The following is a 21305-nucleotide window of genomic DNA, read 5'->3' as shown; positions in this document are numbered from 1 at the left end:
ATGTCAGAGTTAGTGTAACTACTTTGTGAATAGCCGGGCCCCTCTCCAGGTGTATGTCAGAGTTAGTGGAACTTATTTTGTGAATAGCAGGGCCCCTCTCCAGGTGTACTGCAGAGGTAGTGTAACTTCTTTTGTGAATAGCAGGGCCCTCTCCAGGTGTATGTCAGAGTTAGTGTAACTTATTTTGTGAATAGCAGGGCCCTCTCCAGGTGTACTGCAGAGTTAGTGTAACTTATTTTGTGAATAGCAGGGCCCTCTCCAGGTGTATGTCAGAGTTAATGGAACTTCTTTTGTGAATAGCAGGGCCCCTCTCCAGGTGTATGTCAGAGTTAATGGAACTTCTTTTGTGAATAGCAGGGCCCCTCTCCAGGTGTATGTCACAGTTAGTGTAACTTATTTTGTGAATTGCAGGGCCCCTCTCCAGGTGTATGTCAGAGTTAATGGAACTTATTTTGTGAATAGCAGGGCCTCTCTCCAGGTGTAAGTCAGAGTTAGTGTAACTTGTGAATAGCAGGCCCCTCTCCAGGTGTAAGTCAGAGTTAGTGTAACTTATTTTGTGTATAGCAGGGCCCTCTCCAGGTGTACTGCAGAGTTAGTGTAACTTATTTTGTGAATAGCAGGGCCCTCTCCAGGTGTACTGCAGAGTTAGAGTAACTTATTTTGTGAATAGCAGGGCCCTCTCCAGGTGTACTGCAGAGTTAGTGTAACTTATTTTGTGAATAGCAGGGCCCTCTCCAGGTGTACTGCAGAGTTAGTGTAACTTATTTTGTGAATAGCTCGGTCCCTCTCCAGGTGTACTGCAGAGTTAGTGTAACTTATTTTGTGAATAGCAGGGCCCCTCTCCAGGTGTAAGTCAGAGTTAGTGTAACTTCTTTTGTTTATAGCAGGGGCCCTCTCCAGGTGTAAGTCAGAGTTAGTGTAACTTATTTTGTGAATAGCTGGGTCCCTCTCCAGGTGTACTGCAGAGTTAGTGTAACTTATTTTGTGAATAGCAGGGACCTCTCCAGGTGCAAGTCAGAGTAACTTCTCAGAGACGGGGGCGAAAGGGAAAAGCGAAGATTGTTTTTTTTTCTTTCTGTTGAAACATGGTATTCTATTGGAATGTAAATCTAAATATGTGTGACTCAATCATAGCACTAAATACGATTGAAGCCCAAACGCGATCAGATTGACCGCCCTTGATATTACAGCGAAGGACCCGAGTACGCAGAATGCTTCACGCTGACGCATCATTAACTCAAATTGACATGCGTGCACATTTAAATGTCAAGAGATGCCCTGTGTGAGTAGGGAACATGGGAGATTGAGCAGCATATGTTGAGAACAGTTTTTGGTGTAGGTTTTGATCGGCATAATGCCCTCTCTGCAATGTAACTCTGTGAATCAGCCGCTAGGCGTGTGTGACTGACTGGATGCTATTAATTGAACTTGCACGAGGACTCCCCTTCGTCCCCACTAGAGGGAGCTCTGAGCCAGCACTCGGCTGAACTCATGTTAGTGTGCGGGACTCGAGTAAGCAAGTAGCTATTGCCCAAGCCCTAACTAATGCCATGTCTTTGCTCCTTTGCAGTGAAATGTCGAATTGTGACTCTGAATGAGGACTTCATGCCGGAGCATAAGCCGGTAAGTTGCCCTGTTTTGGGAATGGGGCTGGAGCTTGTGAGGAAAGTGGGCTGGATGAATGTGACTAACCAGACGTATCAACGAAAAGAGTGGGTTCGACCTACCTTCAGAGGAAAGCTGGTTTCAAAAGCCCTTCCTCTCACTCTGGATTCGTAAGTGGCACATGCGCAAAATGCGCCTTATTCACTAAAGGAAATAAAAGTGGATATTCCTCAATTCCTCAAACCCTGTGTGAATGAACATTTTTATTTAAATCTGTACTTTATTTGGGATGGCTCCCACGCATTCTACACATGTGCAGTTATACGCATAAAGGACAGTGTAATTTGCGCTTCTCTTCTGCACCTGGGCGGGTCTTGCTTGGCTTAATCACACATTTGCAGTGGCTGCAGGTGTTCTGCTTTCATGTTGTGAATGGGGCTTGTATGTTTCGAGTTACACAGAGACTGGGGCCTCCCTCTGGAACAGCCTCCCTTGCCACTCTAAAACATGAGGAGAACCATCTCCGGTTCCGGAAGCACCTCAAGACCTTCCTCTTTGCTTCTGCCTTCGCTCCCCTTTGCCCCCTGCTGATCTGTTTCTCTCTTGGCACTGTGCACCTGGCCACCCATTGTCCCCTGGGCCCAGGAAACTGCTCACCCTGCCACCCTCCTGCACTGCCACCTGCCACCCTTTGAAATGGGGACTGTATCTGTACCCATACAGTGCCATCCCCCACCCTTTTTCTTCCTTTTCTGCACTTATTTAGACTTAGCCAGTCTGCTGCCGTAAACACTGCACTTGTCACTTGCTGGCTGCACTACCGCTGTTTATTGCCTCTATTATCTATTTATTATGTATCCTTTCTCCTCTGCTCCGCACTCTCCTCTCTCCCCCGTCCCTGCACTTTTCCCCTTCCCCCCTCTCCCATGCACTTGCTCGTTCTCAATGTCACTGGGCCTAGTAAGATTGTTGTTTTGTTCTCCCCTGTTCCCCTCCCTTGCCTTGTCGCGCTCTGAAACACTTGTGTACGAGCGCGATAGGAATAAAATATCAATATCATATCATATACAGGCCAGCATAGATCTCTTCATCACTACACAGGCCATGGCTGCTTACTTCCGTTCTGAGAGGGAGGTTCGCAAAAGCCGCCCCTTGGGGCAAAATGTATCAAAAATGCAAAGCAAACGCCACCAATGTTATGGAGGGTTTAGACAAGTATGAAATGTAGCCTTTTGCCTCAGGTGGAGGACACGCCATTTACTCTAAATCGCCCGTGCCACAGCGCCACCCTGTGGGGATCCCTGAAACTTCACCATCAATTCAGAGCCACAAACCAATTGTGGGGTTTCAAATAGGCTGAAAATCGTGCCTTTTGTTCCAGAAAGTGGCTTTCTCTTATAGGGCAGTTCTATTCTATATATACCTTTAACTCAAGATATACAGCTCTCAAGGATGCAGACAAGCACATATGCATTTCACTTCACTGTAACCCCTGAGGTTCTGTCCGGGGCTACCCCCCTATCCCCCAACCCGCCGGACAGCTCCCCATCCTCCTCCAGCGATGGCTCAAATACCATAAATGTTATTTTTGGCTAAAAAAATAAACATGAGAAAAGCTTTCTATCTGAATTGTGGGAGGAGAATGGGCCATTTGAGCTAGGTCAATTGGGAAACGATTCCCAGAGGGCAATGCGTATGCCTTCAGGCGTTACACTAGAATAACTGACTGCCGTTTCTAGTCCATGCTGATGTAACACACGCCCCACTCCAGTAACAGGCATGCTGCAACCCGCACCCATTCCTTAACAATGGTTTTGCTCGTGGACATGGCATTGCAACCCCTGTGTGCAAACGTGGGGTCTAAAAGCAAGGTGTTGTCCATGTGTGCTTCACTCTTGCACTCAGGGATATTTCAGAGTGATAGGAGGCAGGAGCACAACACGCAATACATATGTCCGCTGTGCTTCCTCCGACTTCAACGGTCACATGTTTTTACACCCACATGAGATGTCCAAGCGGGCGCAAAAGGAATAGGGTCGCATGGAATCCATTGCACATACCTTCTGCAAAGCGCCATTTGCAGGTGGCATTTCCATTTTTTGCAAAACGGAGAGTAAACGCGGAGAGAAAAGGCGCTCCTGCCTGTTTTCACTCTTGTGAACTTCATTTTGTAAAAGTTGAACATTGCATGCAGGCAATGCAACAGCACGTAAGGGCTAACGATGGAGGCCGCCTGCATTCATTTAACACTTGTTACCAAGTGACCCTGACAGCATGTGATGAGCCGTGTCCGGGGTCACCGGCAGCCAGCACCCCCGCCCCCGCTACTGGAAGCAAGGACCTAATGGTTAAGCATTCTGGGCACAGGAGCTGATGTCCAGGGTGTCGTTGAAGTATTGCATCTGTTACCCCACGCCCCCACTATCCCCTTTGGACATCCTGTTCTTGCTTTTTATCTGCTCCTGTAGGACTTTCATCAGTGCCAAAAGCTGTGTGACGACACTTCTTACAAAGTGATTTGAGTCAAAGGTCATGTCATGTCACTTCCCAAGATACCAGCAGAGGGGGAATCGGTGGAAGTGTGATGACGCTTTTGCTGCCCCATAGATTGTGATGGCATGACAAAAGTGGCTTTGCTATTCCTTAGCCAGAAGTGCAGCCTGCATTCCATGCTGTGCATATGTCGCCATCTAGTGGCCAGACTGGGGGCCAGTTTATCAATCTCCCAAAGCAACGCGATCTGAGGCGGCGCTAAAGCACCCCCTATTAGTCAAAGCTATTGCATTGGAGTAGGATAGGTGGGAGATGCGATGAGGAGGGACACACAGCTTGTGGGTGTTGTTTGGTTTATTTTTCCACTCATTGACAGCCCATCCTTTCCACCGTTTTCCTGCCAAAACACACCCTCATGGGATCTCTTTGAGCTAGTATTAGCAAGCAGTAACATGAAACCTTGTGCTCTAAGTGCCTGCCAGAGTTATTTCAAAGCAGTTGCCTAAGTGTCAATGGTTTAAATGGAGCTTTAAATGTGCTGTGGGTTTGATATAAATGCGTTGGCCAGGTGTGGCTTCAGTGACCTGATCTATGAGTAGTACGAGTGTCCTTGCACTTAAGTTCTGTTAAAAACAAGTATTGGGCAGAGGCAAGAGTTTTGGCCTTTATACGGGCATTAAAAGGCTATTTGCATGCACAGCTAACAGATGCTCTGGTACTTGCGCCATAGTGCAGCTGCTACCATTAATGGCCAGTGGGTACTATTATGGCAGTACCTGGGAAATACCCATCCCGTGCCTAGACAAAAGCAAAAACTGTTGGCCTTGCCAATGCTTGTTGAGTTTGAGTCTTGTGTTTTTCACTCATGGCTGCCAATGCTGAATGCTTCATTCTCGCTGTACGTCTACACTGAGTGTGCCTCACAGAGGTGTGTCTCTTCTCTCTTTCAGTATCCTCTGGTGGAGCTCCAGGTAAGCACTACTTCGTTTACTACCCGTGTCTCTTCAGAATGTTCCAGTCGTTCTTCGTTTTCTCCTCAAAAATATGCATGTTTTAATTCACATCTTCTCTCGCCAATCACTCTACTTCAAAGACGCGACATAGGGAGTTCTGTGTGCACTGCACACGGGGCCACCCCTAGTCGCTCACTGCAAGAGAGGGGCTTGCTTCTCAGCCTGCATGAATGAATGAAACTGGATGGTACTCTTGAAGCAGTTGGGCGGGGGGCTGGCTCTAAGGCTGCAGCCAAAGGGTCGCAAAGCAGCCATTACCCCAGGTGCCAAGTACAGGGCGAAGCAGTAAGGGCCCCCCACGTTCCTTAGCAACAGGTGTTGGCACCTCGCTTTGACCCCATACAGATGTTGACAGTTTTCTGTTGTTGACTGAACATCCTCAATGAAACTGTGTACAGTGTCAGGGTGTCTAGAGGGTAAGGATCATAGGCTAAGAAATTCATAAGAAGTGCACGGTGGCTTTGTGCTGTTAGGCAACCACATCCCGTGTTGAAATCTTTGAAAGTTGATTCCTATAGCAGAAAGCAGCAAAGGTAGCTTAACAAGTTGAGTGAATGTTGCAGGGATGTTACATGTCCAGTACTGCATGTAAATCCCAGGAATGTTTCCAATTCTGTCTTCAAAATATGCTGTAAAATGCTCTTCTTCGACCTGTGAAGGGGTCCAGCTCTGCCGCTTATTCAAGAGGCGGGGAGTCAGGGAGATTTTTGGCCTCCTCGAAAAAACGTCCACAGCTGTCAACTCTACTACAGCTGTCAACTCTACTAAGCCATTGGGCCTCCTTATAAGTTTCCCGGTATCCTGGCGGTGATAACCAGCAAACAGTTATACCATGACCGGTGCATCCCCGGTCCATGGAGTCCCATAATCCGGCCACCCCACCAGCATATTTGTAGTTTGCCGGTCCGGAAAGGATACTGGCAAACGGTAATAACGTTACAGGTGCCTGATCTACCGGAATTACTGGCAGATTATAGGTGCCAGCAAGGGTGGGTAAATCCCGGTTTATGGTCATGGCATCGAAAAAGATGCATCGAAATTCTATGTTTTACATTAAAATTACATATCCATCGAACCTTTTCCATCGAATGGATATGTACTTTTAAATGTAAAAGATAGCATTTTGATGCATTTCTTTTCTACATTAAAACGTAACATGGAGCTGTCCAGTGCTGAAATTTCGGCACTGGCCAGCTCCTTGTAACGTTTTAATGTTTTTTTATCAACCCCCAACCCCCACGCCTACCCCCCTTAATCTAACCCTTAATCTAACCCTTAATCTAACCCTAAATCTAACCCTAGCCCCAACCCTAACCCCTAACTCTATCCATAGAAATTAACCCTCAAAACTTGTTCAATGAATATGCTTTTCAATGGAAAGGCAATTCAATTAATAATTTTCAATGGAAAGTTATTCAATGGAAAGGTGTTCGATGGAAAGACCCGATACCGTAAACCCCATTCATTGGAGTCCCATTGGACCCTGTGGGGGATTGCTGGTATTACATTCCTCTACTTCCATGATGGGTCTCTGCCTTTCCTCTGCAAAGCTCACGTTCTTCTCCTTTTTTCATTTAATATGCGGACCGTAAGATTCTACTGCCATCTGAGCACCTTGTGCTGTATCTAGTTGAGCGCCCTCAAGAATGTTCAACCCTCACTGTTGAGTGTGTCCACAGGACCCCAATGGTAACCGAATCGGCCAGTGGCTGGATGTGACTCCGCAGCATGGCATCGTGGATATTTCCATACCATTGTCATCGGAACCTGCACAGGGGCCATACAAATTCAAAGTGGGCAAAGACATTGAGCACCAGTTCACCGTGGAGGAATACGGTAAGTCACCAGGACCAGTGCCCAGCCGGGAGGCGGTGAGCAAAAAGGAGAAGTGAAACAGTTCCATAGCTATTAGTGTGTTTAATAACACAAGCTTGTGCCATGACTGGGGCTCCATGCTTGTTTTCATTTTCAAATAATGTGTACTGTTCATTTATTTAATTAATCAATTTAAAAAAAAATCTTTGTGTCCATATTGTTTGTATTATATTATTTTTTTAGGTATGTTTAGTTTTGTATCCTTGTCCCTCCATGTGCATCATCACCCCCAACTACTTCGCAGCCCATCTCCTGTTATTGCCAATTTCGGGTGGCGGTATTGCCGGGCTCCCAATCCCCATTCTAACCCATAGGGGTGGGGAGCATGGTTGCGCCGGCACCGTTTCCAGGCATGACCTGGCGGGCTGTCAGGAACCCACAAGCAACACTCGTAATGCGGCAGGATGGTATTAAAGGTGCCGGTGCCTTATCGGCAGCGTTCATACTGTCACCGCAAGGGTCCTAATGCAGCCCATGGTCTAAGAGTGGTCAGCCGACATGTGTTTTGATCCTGAAGGTTCCTTCTCAAGGCAGGTTAAGTAATGTAGATCGGGGAGGTAGGCATGAGTTTTAGTTCAGATATCGCCGTCCGGCAGAGTATTCAAAAGTTGGTCTCATGGGGTTTCATGGCTGTTGCCAAACGTTCGTCAGGAATGCGGCAAGTGAGTGAGGATCGAGAGGTAGGACTGCAATGGTAAAACCTGGGAAAAGAATCCACCCCATTGTGAAGTCCCGAGGGGGGGTAAGGAATTGTATTCATTGAGGGGTGGGGGAATCCCACCTTGCACGTGTCGTCTACAGCCCTCACGCCTCTGCCTTTACGGGCTCTCTAGGAAATGACTGGGAACATTTTGTGTCGTTTGCGCTTCTCTTTCCTGTTGTGAATAGGATGCATTTCCCAGGGGGGTGCATGTGCTGATTATATTGTGACCATCTGCTCATGGTTTGCAAGCGGTGCCGCAGTCATACACGTGCATTCGTTTTTGTCTTGTGCATTTTTTTAATCTATGCACATGTTCTCTTCATGACCACACAACTTGTATTCTTCTGTCCCACACCTTCACAGTACCACCCAAATTCGAGGTCGTAGTGGAACTACCAAAGGTTGTCACAATCGTGCAGGAGTCCTTCAAGATGCAGATGTGCGCCAAGTAAGTCCATATACAGAGACATCATACAGTGCGCTACCAGTTTCCTATGTGTGTGTGTGTGCGGTTGTGTGCATGTGTGGGCCTGCGCGCGTACGCGTGTGCGTGTTAGTGTGTGTGTGTGTGTGTGGGTGGAACACTGCAAAGCAAAGTGGCAATGGCTGCACACCCTTGCTTTTGCCCGCTGTGGCTGATTGCTCCAGGTGCCAATTCCTGCAATCCTTCCACTGGCTTCTGGGCAGACTCTTATAACGCTGATTCATGGCAGCCCTACTCTGGCTGGCACCTCCTGATGTGCTGATGGCCCCTGATCCCAGCCATGTCCGCTGTACCTTATCTGGCAGTGCCCGACACTGCAATGTCTGCTGCACTGTGTAGGATGGCACCGGGTCCCACCATCTCTGCCATACTCTGACTGGTAACCCCTGGGCCCATGCCCCTTGTAGTGTGGCCGATATATTCTCATGTCTGCTATATTTATCTAGCTCCTGGCTCCCATCTGCTTTGTGCTGTAGGGTACCCTTACAGGCTCGAACTAGCTTATGCAGCAATCCCAGACGGGCAGGACCATCATTCTAGTGTGGACCAGTTTTTTTGGCCAAACCCGGGCAGTTTGATAAGTTACTTCCCTGGGCAGCTAGTAGTTTTTAAGGGTGTTTCTGAACAAACATTCTTAAAAATTCACAGTTTGCAACAGATTTTACCAAATACAACACTCCCAGGAACCAATCAAACAGTCTGTCACAAAATGAATGAATTCCCATTTGCCATAGTAGGCTGCTTTCTTAATTGGTGTTCGAGACAATGTTCTGCCCCAGTCCAGAACTGTACCTCTTGACCTGCTTCCTCATGTTTCTGCACATTTTCTGACAGCCTGGCACCCCCAGGTCTGCCTAAACTGGTTGAGAACTCCTGCACTCACTCCATGACTCTCATTCCCTTAATGATGGCTTCTGATGCCCCATTTTTTCCCAATGCTCACTGATAACACGACCAATGCTGTCCTGCACCCTCTGATGGTGTCTGACCCTCACCAGCTTTGTCTGCTGGACTTTTTCTGAAAGCCTCTAATACCCTGGTCTGCTTGACAGTGTCTGCTAACGCCCACAGTGTCCCGGGAGGATAGGTTAGGGGCAACGTGCTAGTCTTGGAAGCAAGACGACGCGGAGCAACACAGGCTCGATCCCCGGGTCCGCGCTTAGAGACCTCTGGGTATTAAGCACGTTATAAATAACCAATCATATCACATCCAGCACATGCTTTCATCCCCTATGCCTCCCATACATTGACACTCCTGACCCTCTGTATCTGCCTTAGGCTGGCTGATAACACCATCAAACTCCATATGATATTCTCCGCATCTCCCATGTTTGTGGAACCTCTTCTGATAGCGCTGGATCCGCCCATATCTCCATTTGTATTTTATTACATCTATAAAGCGATTTCGTCAAAAAGCACTGCACATACAATTTAAAAAGTACAAGCTTCATGAGGTAAATGATAATGATTTGTTATTTATATAGCGCCTTAAACCAAAGCGCTTTACAGAGAACATATTTACATACATTTATCATCCCAACTGAAGTTGGTACTCATTTATCGACCTTAGAAGGCTGAAAGGCTGAGTTGGCCTGCCGGGATTCGAACCTGCGACCTGCAGATCACACATAGATCACAGCAGCAATTGCTGAACCTGAGAGCTATCTGATCAGCTAAATAATAAACAGCTGATGTTCAGGACTGAGCAAAAAGAGTTTGAGGCGGGAATGGAGCCTCTAATATCAAGAAGAAGTAAATGCCGGAGCTTAGTGAGACGCATCGGAAGCGAGATTGGGCACAGGCTAGCGTTAGGACGGACAGCGGGAACTGGTTCTCAAATCGAACAGACTGAAAGGGCTCTTAAAATAGGAGAAGAAAGGAGAAACGGGGGGGGGGCAAACCGCAGGTACTTTTTAGATAATAGAAAGAAAGTGAGAGTATGTGATTATCGAAAGGCAGCGAGGAAAGAGTACGCAGGGAAGAAGAGATGAAGGTACGAGGTGAGAGCAGGCAAAGAGTGTTTATTCCAGAGTTGAAAATAGCACATATTGGGGCAAGCTGGCAATTGGGGTGACAATAATAAGGGAGGAGCAGTAGTTGAAGTGTGAGAATACTAGAGTGGTGATAAGACGGTTCATAGCTTGAAAAGTCAAGTAGGGCCGAGTTTGTGCGGATGTTGTAGAGCAGAAATCTAAAAGCAATAGAGGACACATGAGGAGAAAAAGAAAGAGTTCTGTCAAAGATAACAACTAAGTTATGAGCAGTCAGATTTAAAGAGAGAGAAGAGGGGGAAAACCAGGTGTAAGGAGGGGCAAGGGTGAGGGTACGGCGGAGGAAAGGAAGAAGAGAATCTCCGTTTTTTATGAGTTTAAGTGCAGAAAATGATTATGCATCCAAGGTTGGACGGCTAGAAGACAGGACAAAATGGCTGAGTGAAGAGATTCAGAAAACAAAAAGAAAGAAACAAAGATCTGAGAGTCGTCAGCATAAAAATGTGATGACAACCCAAATGCAGCGATTGAAGATGATTGAGGTGTAGTGCAGAGAGAGAAGAGGGGAGGACCAAGTACCGAACCTCGAAGAATATCGTAGAGAAGTGAAAAGGTGGGGAAGATTTACCAGCCCAGGACAAAGAGAAAGAGCGCCTGTTAAGATGGGAGAAGCACCATTGTAAAACAACCAAAAAAAACTAACAGGGACAGGGTAGGGTGATCGACAATGTCAAAGGCAGTCGCTAGATCAAGAAGGATGAGAATTGAAGACAGTTTTGCATGTCGAGCGGAGAGAAGAGAGTTGGAAACATTAAGTAAAGCAGTTTCAGTAGAGTGAAGAGGAAGGAAACCTGATTGAGAAGGAGAGAGTGCGCAAAATCAAGAAAGGAGATTTGGGTATAAACTACAATCTTGGAGAAATATGGAAAAGAGAGATAGAATGAAATTAATCAGGAGAAGGATATTTAAAGTCACCTTCTTGGAGTGCAGGGAAAAGTCACAGCAGACAGGGAGGAGCCAATAAGGGAAGTCAGAAAAGGAAGAAGCCGAGATTAGATTTTAAGGATAAGGGTGGACAGGAGAGAATTGAGAGGGGAGGCAGTAGGATGAGCACGGGCGAGGTAGTGAGCAGTGTCGGAGTCAGAGAGAAGTGAGAAAGAAGATAATGAGGAAAGAGGAAGGATACAGGGAAGAGGAGATGAGGGAATTGTGGGAGGAGAGGAGTAATGCATTGTCAGGGAATAACGTAGCAAAGTCTGTCAGAGATGATGAGGAGAGCAAGGAGGGGACATGGGAGTGGAGATTAGACCGGATTTGATTAAGAAGCCATAATAGGCAACCAGGGTGAGCGGAATATGAGAGAATGAGATCATTCTTTTTTTACCAGAAGTACAGAAGAATTATAAGAGGAGTGCAAGGGAAAAGAAAAGGAAAATATTGGCGGTAGAAGTGCCCTTTTTTCCATTTCTGCTCTGCCCGATACAGGAAAGAGCAAAGGAAGAGATGAGAAGGGGTGAGTCAAGGTTGTGGGGGCTTTTGGGAAGGAAGAAATGCCCTGTTACGGTATATTGAATTAATAGAAACTGCAAGTCCAGAGTTAAGAGAGGAAAGCCCGTCATTTGGTGAGAGAAAATTCAGGGAGAGGGGGGAGGGAAGGTGAAAGAGCGGGGCGATGAAGGTTGATTGTTAAAAGAGGAAAGGTTATGATGAGAACAAAGGAAGAGATGGGCAGAGGAGTTTGAATGAGCATGAGGAGAAAAGGTAAATGAAACGAGAAAGTGGTTAGATGCTGGGAAGAGAAGTAACGGCAGCGGGGAGAGGAACAGAAGAAAAGATTAAGTCCAGGGAGAAACCCGAAATGTGAGAAGGCATGAAAGGAGTCAAGTAATGGGAGAGAAGGAAAAGATATGTGGGTAGAAGACAGATGGAGATTGAAGTCACTAAGAAGGACGGAAGGGGATGTGGAGGGAAGAAGAGGGGAGAGAAGAGAATCCAGGGCATTGCAAAAGGAGGACAGGGGTATATAATGGGAAAAGTAAGAGAAAGAGGTTTGGATAAGGAAACATGATGCTATTGGAACGATATTGCTATTCGAATTGTATTTGAAGAGAAAAGGGTTAGTGCTAGTGAACCGGGGACAGGGGTGTGGGAGTAATGACATGAAATACCAGTTCCACCATCTTGGCCAAAGGTATGAGGAGTTTGAGACGTTAGCAGGAAAGGGATGCCGAAGTGGTAGAGTCTGAGGGAGGAATCCAAGATTTGGTAATACAGAGAAGATGTAGGTTAAGATGGAGAAAGTTATCTAGAATTGTGCAAGACTTGTTGCAAACAGACCACCGGCGCTAGAAGGGAAGGAGGGTAGAGATGGGCCGAGAGGGAGAAGGGGGACGAGATAAGATTGTCCCGATCACGCAGCCGAGAAGGGAACTCACTTTCTATCTGGGTAGACCAGAGCAAAGGAATAAGGAGAGATTTGATAAGTAAAGAAGGACGGATGAAATATGAATTATGGAGGATACACCAAATTGCCACTGGATGAACAATGTCTCCCTATTGAAAGGGTGGTGGCCATTGGAAAGAAAGGATGGAGGCAACAATTGGGAGAGCAGAACAGTTACAATGGCATCCCAGTCTCAAGCAGGAAGACCCATCTCTGCCAGGCGCATGGTGAAAACTCTTGCATCTACTCAAGTCTGCAATGCCTTGGCGATCGCTCCTGATCCCAGCAAGACAGTCACACACTGACTCATGCATCTTGATGCCAGCCAATAAGCAATAGCTTGAGCCCGAGCTCCTGTTCGCTGCATGTTAGCCCCACACCTTCCGGTACCTCTGGATGCTACATGCTATACTTCATATCATAGCTCCTGATCCCAGCATTATAGTGACTGATATCTCTCGGTGCCATTAAAGTATGACAATACCGCCTGCCATAGCCCCTGATCGCCCACATGTTAGCTGCACATTGGCTGATACCACTTAATTTCACTCGTATGACATGCTGTGAGTCATAGCTTCCAATATTCACATGATTGCTGCACGCTGGCTGATATCGCTTCATGCCAGCCTGGTATGCCATCCCGAAGGGTTGTAATTGTAATTCAATTTTAAAATCTATTTCTTAATATTATTTGTTTTTAGCCTTTCTAAGTGCTCCTCAGCACTTCAGCTACTTACTAGTTGTGTCGGGTGAGTTAAAACAGAGTGTTCACTGTGAACGCTCTGCACACACCAACTGAACTACAACTCCCAGCATTTTGTAGTTCTTCGTTCCTTTTCCTTTGTCTGCAGATGAAACTGCCCCTGGCGTGACTAAGCCGGTTACTGCCGGTACGCTCAAGGCGAGTGTAAGGTGGGCCCCACTAGAAATGCGTTGTAGCGCCCAGTCTCTATATGATTCCACACAACTAAGGGACGCGTCCTCCTCGCGCTTTCTCTACCAGCTTTACTTTTTCTTGACCACTAATGGATCCAAGAACTTGCTCCCAAATGATACGTGTGCTGCCACCTATAACACACCCAGACCCCACTGTGATAACCTTTTTACCTCCGTCCATCAAGGAGCTGAGTAGAAAGAGTCAGGAGCAGCCTCTTTGCGATAATAATCGTAACCCCAGATCCTCACATGCTGACAATAATGTCCCTGCGGTCAATCAGCTAACCATATCCCTACTGAACACACCTTCCCTGGTGAAACAAGCTTTTGAAATCGCTGATTATTTCCGCATGCAAGAGCCTGATGTTCTGACCCTCTCGGAAACGTGGCTCTCACAGCTTGGATTGCTGTTAACAATTCTCTTCGCCCAGGTTATAAAATATTTAGGGCTGATCGTAAAGATCAACGAGGTGAGGGAGTTGCACTTGTCAAAGATCATTTTGAGTGTCATGACGCCACTGCCTACCCCCTGGATGGTTGCGAACACCTTATGATACAAGTAAAAACGAACCCAAACACTTCTCTAATTTCACATATTCTCTATAAACCTCCTCAGACTGTCCCGTCTTTTGAAGAACAGCTCTAGGGATTGCTGAATGGCATTAAAATTGTAAATTTGCCACTTCTTGTTATGGGTGATTTTGATATTTGGCTGATGACCCACTAGATGCCTCTGCCAGATCTCCTATATCCTCAGTGGAAGTGATGAGCTATACCCAATTGGTGAAGGTCCCAACACATCAATGGGGACATACCTTTGGATTGGATATTGTCACATAGTGTCCACAGCTCTGACATCCGCACTCAACGCTGCCCTTGGTCGGATCATTTCTTCCTCAATACTATCATTACACTTCCTACCAGCCCACTAAGACTTGATACCAATGCTAGGACTAAGACATTAAAAACGTCACACCCATTGCTTTCTCCTCCCTCCTGTCTACCAAGCTAGGTCAGATTGAAGCATTTGTGGATAAGTCTGATCAAGTACGTCATTTATCCTCTGCTATTAATGACACCATCAATATTCTGGTTCCAGAAAAAACCAAGATGGGAAAAGCCGAGACCATTAATAAAACCTGGTTTAATGAGGACATTTTGGAGTCAGGAAAAATAAAAAGAGCACACAAACGAGAATGCACGAAGGATACTTGCTCGATCACCTTGGAAAAATATAAATCATCACCTTGGAAAAATATAAATCATTGGTTCAAAACTATAAACCCCTCATTATTGAATCTAAAAAAAACCCCACATGATGTCCGTATTAATAATGCAAAGTCAAATTCAAGTGAATTATTCAAAATTCTCAAAGACTTTGAAAGTCCTGCATCTACTTTCCCTCCTATCCCTAAAGATTCTGCTTGGTAATAATCCAGGATGAATTCATGAATGAAATTACCGGACATCGTTCAGCCATATCCAGTCAACTGGCCGCCTTGACACTAATAATGATTATTACATCAATACTGATAGTAAACATGTGACTAACCTAGCAACCCTCCCGACATTTGAATTTCGTAGTTGCTCTGAAAAGGAGGTCCATGAGATTGTCACCAGTATGAAATCAACGTCTTGTTTAGGTGGCTCGCGCCCCTTGACATTCTAAAGGGCTCCCCGGACGTCCTGATACCATGGATTACCAAAATGAGCAACTCCTCCTTCTCGACAAGCGTAGTACCGGTGGCTCTGAAGGCTGTCTGGGTTACTCCCCTTCTGAAAAAGGACACTCTCGATCCTGTAGTTCCAAAGAATTATAGGCCAATCACCAAAGTCCCGTATTTGTTGAAGATTTTGGACAGAGTGGCCTATTTACAGTTTGAGAAATATATTGAAGAAAAGAAACTTCTTCATCCTTATCAGTCCGGCTTTCACTACCAGTCTAGAACAGAGATTGCCCTTTTGGATTTTAAGTCAAATATTGTGGGAATTATTGAAAGAAGTCCCCCAGCATTACTTCTGATGTTAGATCTCTCGCCAGCTTTTGATATTATCGATCACAATCTAATATTATAGACTGCTAGCTATCTCCAACTGCTCAGAAAGTGCTGCCAAGTGGATCGCCTCTTTTCCTGGTCCCAGAACATCTAGAGTGGGCTCTGAAAGGGTACAAGCTTACCCCATCTCTCTTACATGTGGCATTCCACAGGGGTCATGCTTGTCTGCATTGCTTTTTCAACATGTATATTAGACCTTTTCTTGATCTTTTGAATAGTCTGGGTGTCCGGGTTGAAAACTATGCGGGTGACGCCCAGATCCTTTTTGAGTTGTCCGGCAACTACAAGGAGGAGGATGCAGCTGTGAACTGTGTTTACTACAAAGTCCAAGCTTGGATGGCACGCAATTCGCTGGCACTCAATGACACATAAACCAAGCTGCTCATTATGGCCTCTGGTCCTCGATTTGAGGAAACACAATCCTCAATATGCTCACGTTGAGGTTGCGGGCAACACAATCGCCGTGACTAAATCAGTTAAAACATTAGAAGTCATTTTAGATGCAGACCTATCAATGAAGAAGCAAGCATCTCAGATTTGTTTATCGTGTTGACATATAATTAAACTGCTCAACCAAATTAGGTCGTATCTCCATATAAAAAATAGGTCTCTCATGGCATCATCTCTAATAAACTCACGTCTAGACTATTGCAATAGTCTACTGATTGGTACATCACGAGGTAACCTTCAACGTCTTCAAACCACTCAAAATGGGTGCGTTAGAGCTGTGTTTGATTTATCCAGATGTGATCACGTCAGCACTTTCAGGAGGGAGCTGCTCTGGCTTCCACTGAAGCAGAGGACTAGACACAAAAAACTCTTGCTCACTTATGCATGTCAGAATTTGAGAGCTCCCCACTATCTCACCAAGAAGCTATCACAGAAACAATCTGGCAGAGCACTGTGCTCCTCTGACAATCTTCAGTGTAACCAGCCGCGATCCCTTTTGAAAAAATGTGGTGATTTCAGCTTTGAATTCAATGCTCTGCGTGAATGGAATGCCCTGTCTCTTGCTATCAAAACATTCCCGATCACTGACAATGTTTAAGAGAAATGTAAAAACTTTACTTTTTAACCTAGCTAGCTAATTGCTGTCCTCGCTTTTTCGATCTTCAAACTTTTCTCCCCTTCCTCTATTTCCCATCCTGCCTCTCTTGGTGTGCTGTGAAGCCCACATGCATGTAGCGCTTTCAAAGAATTAAAACAAATAAATAAGTCTCTTTGCATGTGGATCTGGGTGAGTCCAGACCCTCAGATTATTGTCATTGACTTCTCTCTCCATCTGGGTTTTCACGTCTGGCCCCTCGCTATATAACCTCAAAGTGTTTTGATGCAACACGTAATCCCATTTTCCATACAGGAGATTCAGGTAGTGATGGGCTCAATGTGAACTCGGGCTCCTTTTGAATAACCTGGCTGTACCCTAAAACTGACCTTCTTCCACTGGCTTGTGTCTCCACTGCTTACAGGTACACCTATGGGAAGCCGGTCCAGGGGCGCTACAGTGCGACTTTGTGCCGCAAACCATTTCAGTACCACTGGACATGGCGCAGCTCGGGGCCCCCTCCGGCCTTGTGCATGTTAATGACGGGGGAGGTAAGTGTTCAAGAGGAAGTGGAGGCGAGGCTCTCCAGAGGTGTTTACTGGTCAAGTTCAGCTGGGGTTTGAACCATAGGCCCACCTTTGGCAAGGAGGGGTATATCGGGAAGTGCGGCGCGCTTTACAAAGGCGCAAGTGCTTTTGCATTGTGTGTCTTAAGAGTTCAACCAAGCCTGGAAGATTTGCATGTGTTCCAGTTGACAAAATGGCGCCCTGCAGCCATCATTTTCCAATACACCCACCGAAATCCCGCAGAAACAAAAGCTACAAAAACATCCTGGACGCCAAGCTCCGAAAGTATTAATATTGATAATCGTATTATACATTTGCCTTCAAACTGATGCTGCCCTCTCTGGCTGCAATAATAGTAACATAATGTATTCACAAAAGATTATTTCAGAAGTAAGTGAAACCCACACCTGGAAAAGTAGTCATTTACACAGGCCTAACTTACACCTATTTACCAAAGTACTTCCTGGTGATTTACATAAGGAATACTCTGTACATTTGCCATAAGATTATGCATAACCTTATTGGCAAGAGCATGACCTTATGCAGTCACAAGGCAGTAGAAGACTGGAAGAGGCGGCCATTGCCGTTGTCTGGAAATTGTGAATGTGTTGCTGGCATCTATGGATGGGATATAGATAAACGCCCAGAAAAGTATAACGAAACATGTGTTCATGGATTATTTTAGAAGCCTTTGTGATCACACTTCAGGTACAACTGGGCATCCCAAGTGCTGCTTGTGAGGCGTGAGAGTGAATGATACTCAAGCTTCATTAACTTGGCCCCAGCGCCGTACCAGGCGCCATGGGCCCGAAAGACTGAGTTAAATGCCCAAGAGCAGAGAGAGAGAGACAGCTGAACACGTTTTATTGGCCCATGGCAGCCGATATGGCCCCAGGGTGGTGTCGTCTATACAGGTATTATAACCCGCTTTGCTCTTGATGTAGTACTCAAACGGTCACAGGGAATTGGCTGCAGGCCCTCTACGCTGCTGGTAGAATTGGAATGGAGCATTTTGAACAATTTGCGGTTGCGCAAACTAATCTGCAGGCTACATTGCTTCATATAGCACGCACATTATCCAATCAGAATGCTCTCCGGGGATTCAAAGGCTTAACATGTATGTGACTTTTACAATCAACGTGGGGGATGTGTGATGTAACGAGAGATATTTTGTGTACAACTAAGAGGAAACAAGTTTTTGCAGGTTTTTTGTCAAATTGTTTTCTGTTGCTGGTTGACCTGCTGTGAACTCAGTCTGGGGCACGCTAATGTCATGCCAGGTGGCCAACATTGGCTGCCCTTTTGGGAGTCAAATGTAACGTCCACTTTGTTCACGACACTGGTGCGTAACAGCTGATTTCTTTGAGGAACGCATTCGTTGGTAGACGGTCCGATCAGTCACTGGCATAAGTTACAACACGCTTAACACCACAATAGTACCACTTACTCCAACATTGGAGAAGTGGGGCAAGAATAGACGGGTGAATGCTGTAAGGACAGCTCAAGGTGATAAAGCTTGATCTAGAGTATATTAAATGTTGTGATCATAACACATGGCTATCAACTCGCCAACATTTTTACAAGAAATTTTAATTGAATCTATACTAGTTTGTTGTATGTGATTGTGGAAAACCTGTAAAACTATTTGTGTTTATATGATTGTGAAGAGTAAATTGCTTTTCTGTTTTAGTGTTAAAGCTCTGTGTTTTCTCTATTTGCTGCAAAACACAAATGACCCCAACTAAACACCAGAAGAAGCTTTTTTGGGGACTCACTCCGATGTCAATTTTTCTGCACATATATCATGGCCGCTTTTTTTGTTACTGTAAGAAAAATAAAAAGACTCTGTTAGAGGGTTTCCTTGATGTTTTATAGAATACAATGACTGCCCCTATTTTTTTTACTCTATTGGATGTCTGTCAAACTTTGCTGCCTCTTCAGGTAAGTGCCCCGCTTGTTGATTAAGGAGGGCATTTAACTAAGCCAGAGTGTGCTCCTTATAGCCTTGGTGCACTGAATAAGACCCTCTGCGCCCCCTTACTGCTGGTGTGTGGCTTCACCTTCTGCCAGCTTCCTTGCTTGCCTTGATTCACTTGTTGTCCATAACTGAATAGGCCTCAATGTAAGAATACACTGAGGAACTCGAATGAGAAGCTGAGAAGGGGTTAGACCAGCGCTGAATGGATTATACATCTCCTCGCTGTGAGGATCTAGCCTGCCTTCTGTACGGAGGACGCCCGACTGGTGGCTCATCTTGGAATGTTTAATTATTGTAAACCAATTATCTGCGATTGGTCAATTCACAAAGAAGTTACTCTGACCTACCTGTGACTTAAACCTAGAGGGGGCTGCAGTACTCGATTCATAAATCAGTTAGTACAAGTAACTCTAACTAGTAAATCAGGAGTAAATCAGACTTAAACTAGTAAATCAGGAGTAACTCAGAGTTAGTAGCCCTGATGTACTGCATATGTACTAAGAGTAGCTCAGGAGTAAGACCAAGTTAGTAACACTTTGAAGGATTTACGTGAAAGAAATAGTCACTCCCTTTCCCTCTGCAAAGACAGCCTTGTAGGTTGACTTGATTAGGAATCATACACTTCCCTGATTCCCCAGTGCGAGGTGTGGACAGGACTGAGACTTCCCAGAACATACTTCACACTTCTGTTGTGTAGAAATTGACCCCTTTAGAAAACAAAACATGAGTTGAAATTGACTCTGGGGCTACCCCGGGTGGCTTCCCTAGGCAGTATTTGTATCAGTATCAGTTTTCTAGATGATGTCTGCCATGACAGGAGGAAACCTACTATATGCCAAACTGTTCAAAGCAGCAAACCTCCTGCAAGGGATCAGACTGGCAACAACCAGCCCAGATATGCTTGACCCGAACCTAATGAGAAGTTCATGTCTGAACATATATACTACACTTATGATGCATGATCAGAGAACACATACAAGTGATGGGCTCTAAGCCAGCGGGTATAAAGTTGGCAGCATTTCCATAGACTAGATAGAATGGGATGAATCTAGGGTCCTGCCCAACCCTCCTTGCGTGCTGACATGCTTGAGATTCAGGCTCACCTAAACCTCTCCCCTTTCCTTCCAGCTGGAAAGGACCGGTTGCTTCTCCAAGATGGTGGAGACAGAATTCTTCAACATGACAGAGACCACATACATGATGGCTCTGGAGGCCGACGCATCCGTGACCGAAGATGACACAGGTAGGTCCAGGACCTAGCAACGGGGCTCACCATCTACTGAATTCACGCATTGCATTTCGTGTAGCGCGCTCCTTCGCCCGAAAGTGCATCTTGGCGGTGGAGAATACACCAGAGGATGTAACTTCGAACTATAGAGAAAAAACAGCCATAGGAAATATAGGTTGAAAACATGTTGGAAAGACGAGACAGTCCAGTGTAACATGGCAGGTGCATTCCAGAATAGTGCAGGTTCCATGTAGTTGGACAGACGGATCAATGTGATATCTTCGAGAATATTTCCTCAAAGCCCATTACTTCAAATCAATGGCGGGGGAGAACCACTGCAGACTCACCCACATCTCCCCCACCCACCTTAATTACTAACCTAACCCAACCCCCATCTACATTGAGGCGAAATTTGTAAAAAGAAAATCGATGTAATGAGCTTGCTTGAAATATTCTGCGATGTAATGGTAGAATCCCGGACGTCAGCCTCTTACATTGCATGGTCGACGGGAAGTAGCAACCGTCTGCAGACTGTCCTGCACTAGATGCGTTCCCAGTCCTTTCAAAACCAGTAACTTGGCTCCCCAAACCCTTGAAATGAGGGCTGAGGGTGAATCCAGAAAATGATGCGGTCCAGCAGAGTGGCAGAGAAGACCAGTGGCAATTGCTGACGGTCCGGTGATGGCTGGGCAGGAAATCGGGTAATCCGTCCCACTCACCAGGAACCCTTTGGCTCTCTGACATGCGCAGCAGAATGGATGGAGGCACAGCAAAGCTATGGTTCAGAAGGGGAAGAGTGACCGTCTTCTTAGATGAGAACAGCAGCTGCCAGGCACTGCAGAGGTGAGCGGGCAGAAAGATTTTACTCCAAAAGTGGTTGGGGGCCTC

The 21305-nt window shown here is 45.9% G+C and overlaps 1 protein-coding gene across 3 annotated transcripts in view; it reads left to right on the top strand.

The window, feature by feature from the left end:
• The window catches only part of LOC138580212 (alpha-2-macroglobulin-like protein 1), a 328254-nt gene that overhangs the window by 76678 nt on the left and 230271 nt on the right, over positions 1 to 21305 (top strand). For all 3 annotated transcript variants that reach the window (XM_069650567.1, XM_069650566.1, XM_069650565.1), the window contains exons 4-9: positions 1571 to 1623; positions 5049 to 5069; positions 6791 to 6947; positions 8053 to 8137; positions 17070 to 17196; positions 20318 to 20432. In XM_069650567.1, the coding sequence (XP_069506668.1) occupies positions 1571 to 1623; positions 5049 to 5069; positions 6791 to 6947; positions 8053 to 8137; positions 17070 to 17196; positions 20318 to 20432 (558 nt within the window). The remainder of the gene's footprint in view (positions 1 to 1570; positions 1624 to 5048; positions 5070 to 6790; positions 6948 to 8052; positions 8138 to 17069; positions 17197 to 20317; positions 20433 to 21305) is intronic.

The sequence above is a fragment of the Ambystoma mexicanum genome, chromosome 3p, assembly GCF_040938575.1.
Source record: "Ambystoma mexicanum isolate Mex_15411 chromosome 3p, UKY_AmexF1_1, whole genome shotgun sequence".
Lineage (NCBI taxonomy): Eukaryota > Metazoa > Chordata > Amphibia > Caudata > Ambystomatidae > Ambystoma > Ambystoma mexicanum.
The sequence above is the reverse complement of the archived record's forward strand: the minus strand, read 5'-3'. Positions and strand labels throughout refer to the sequence as shown.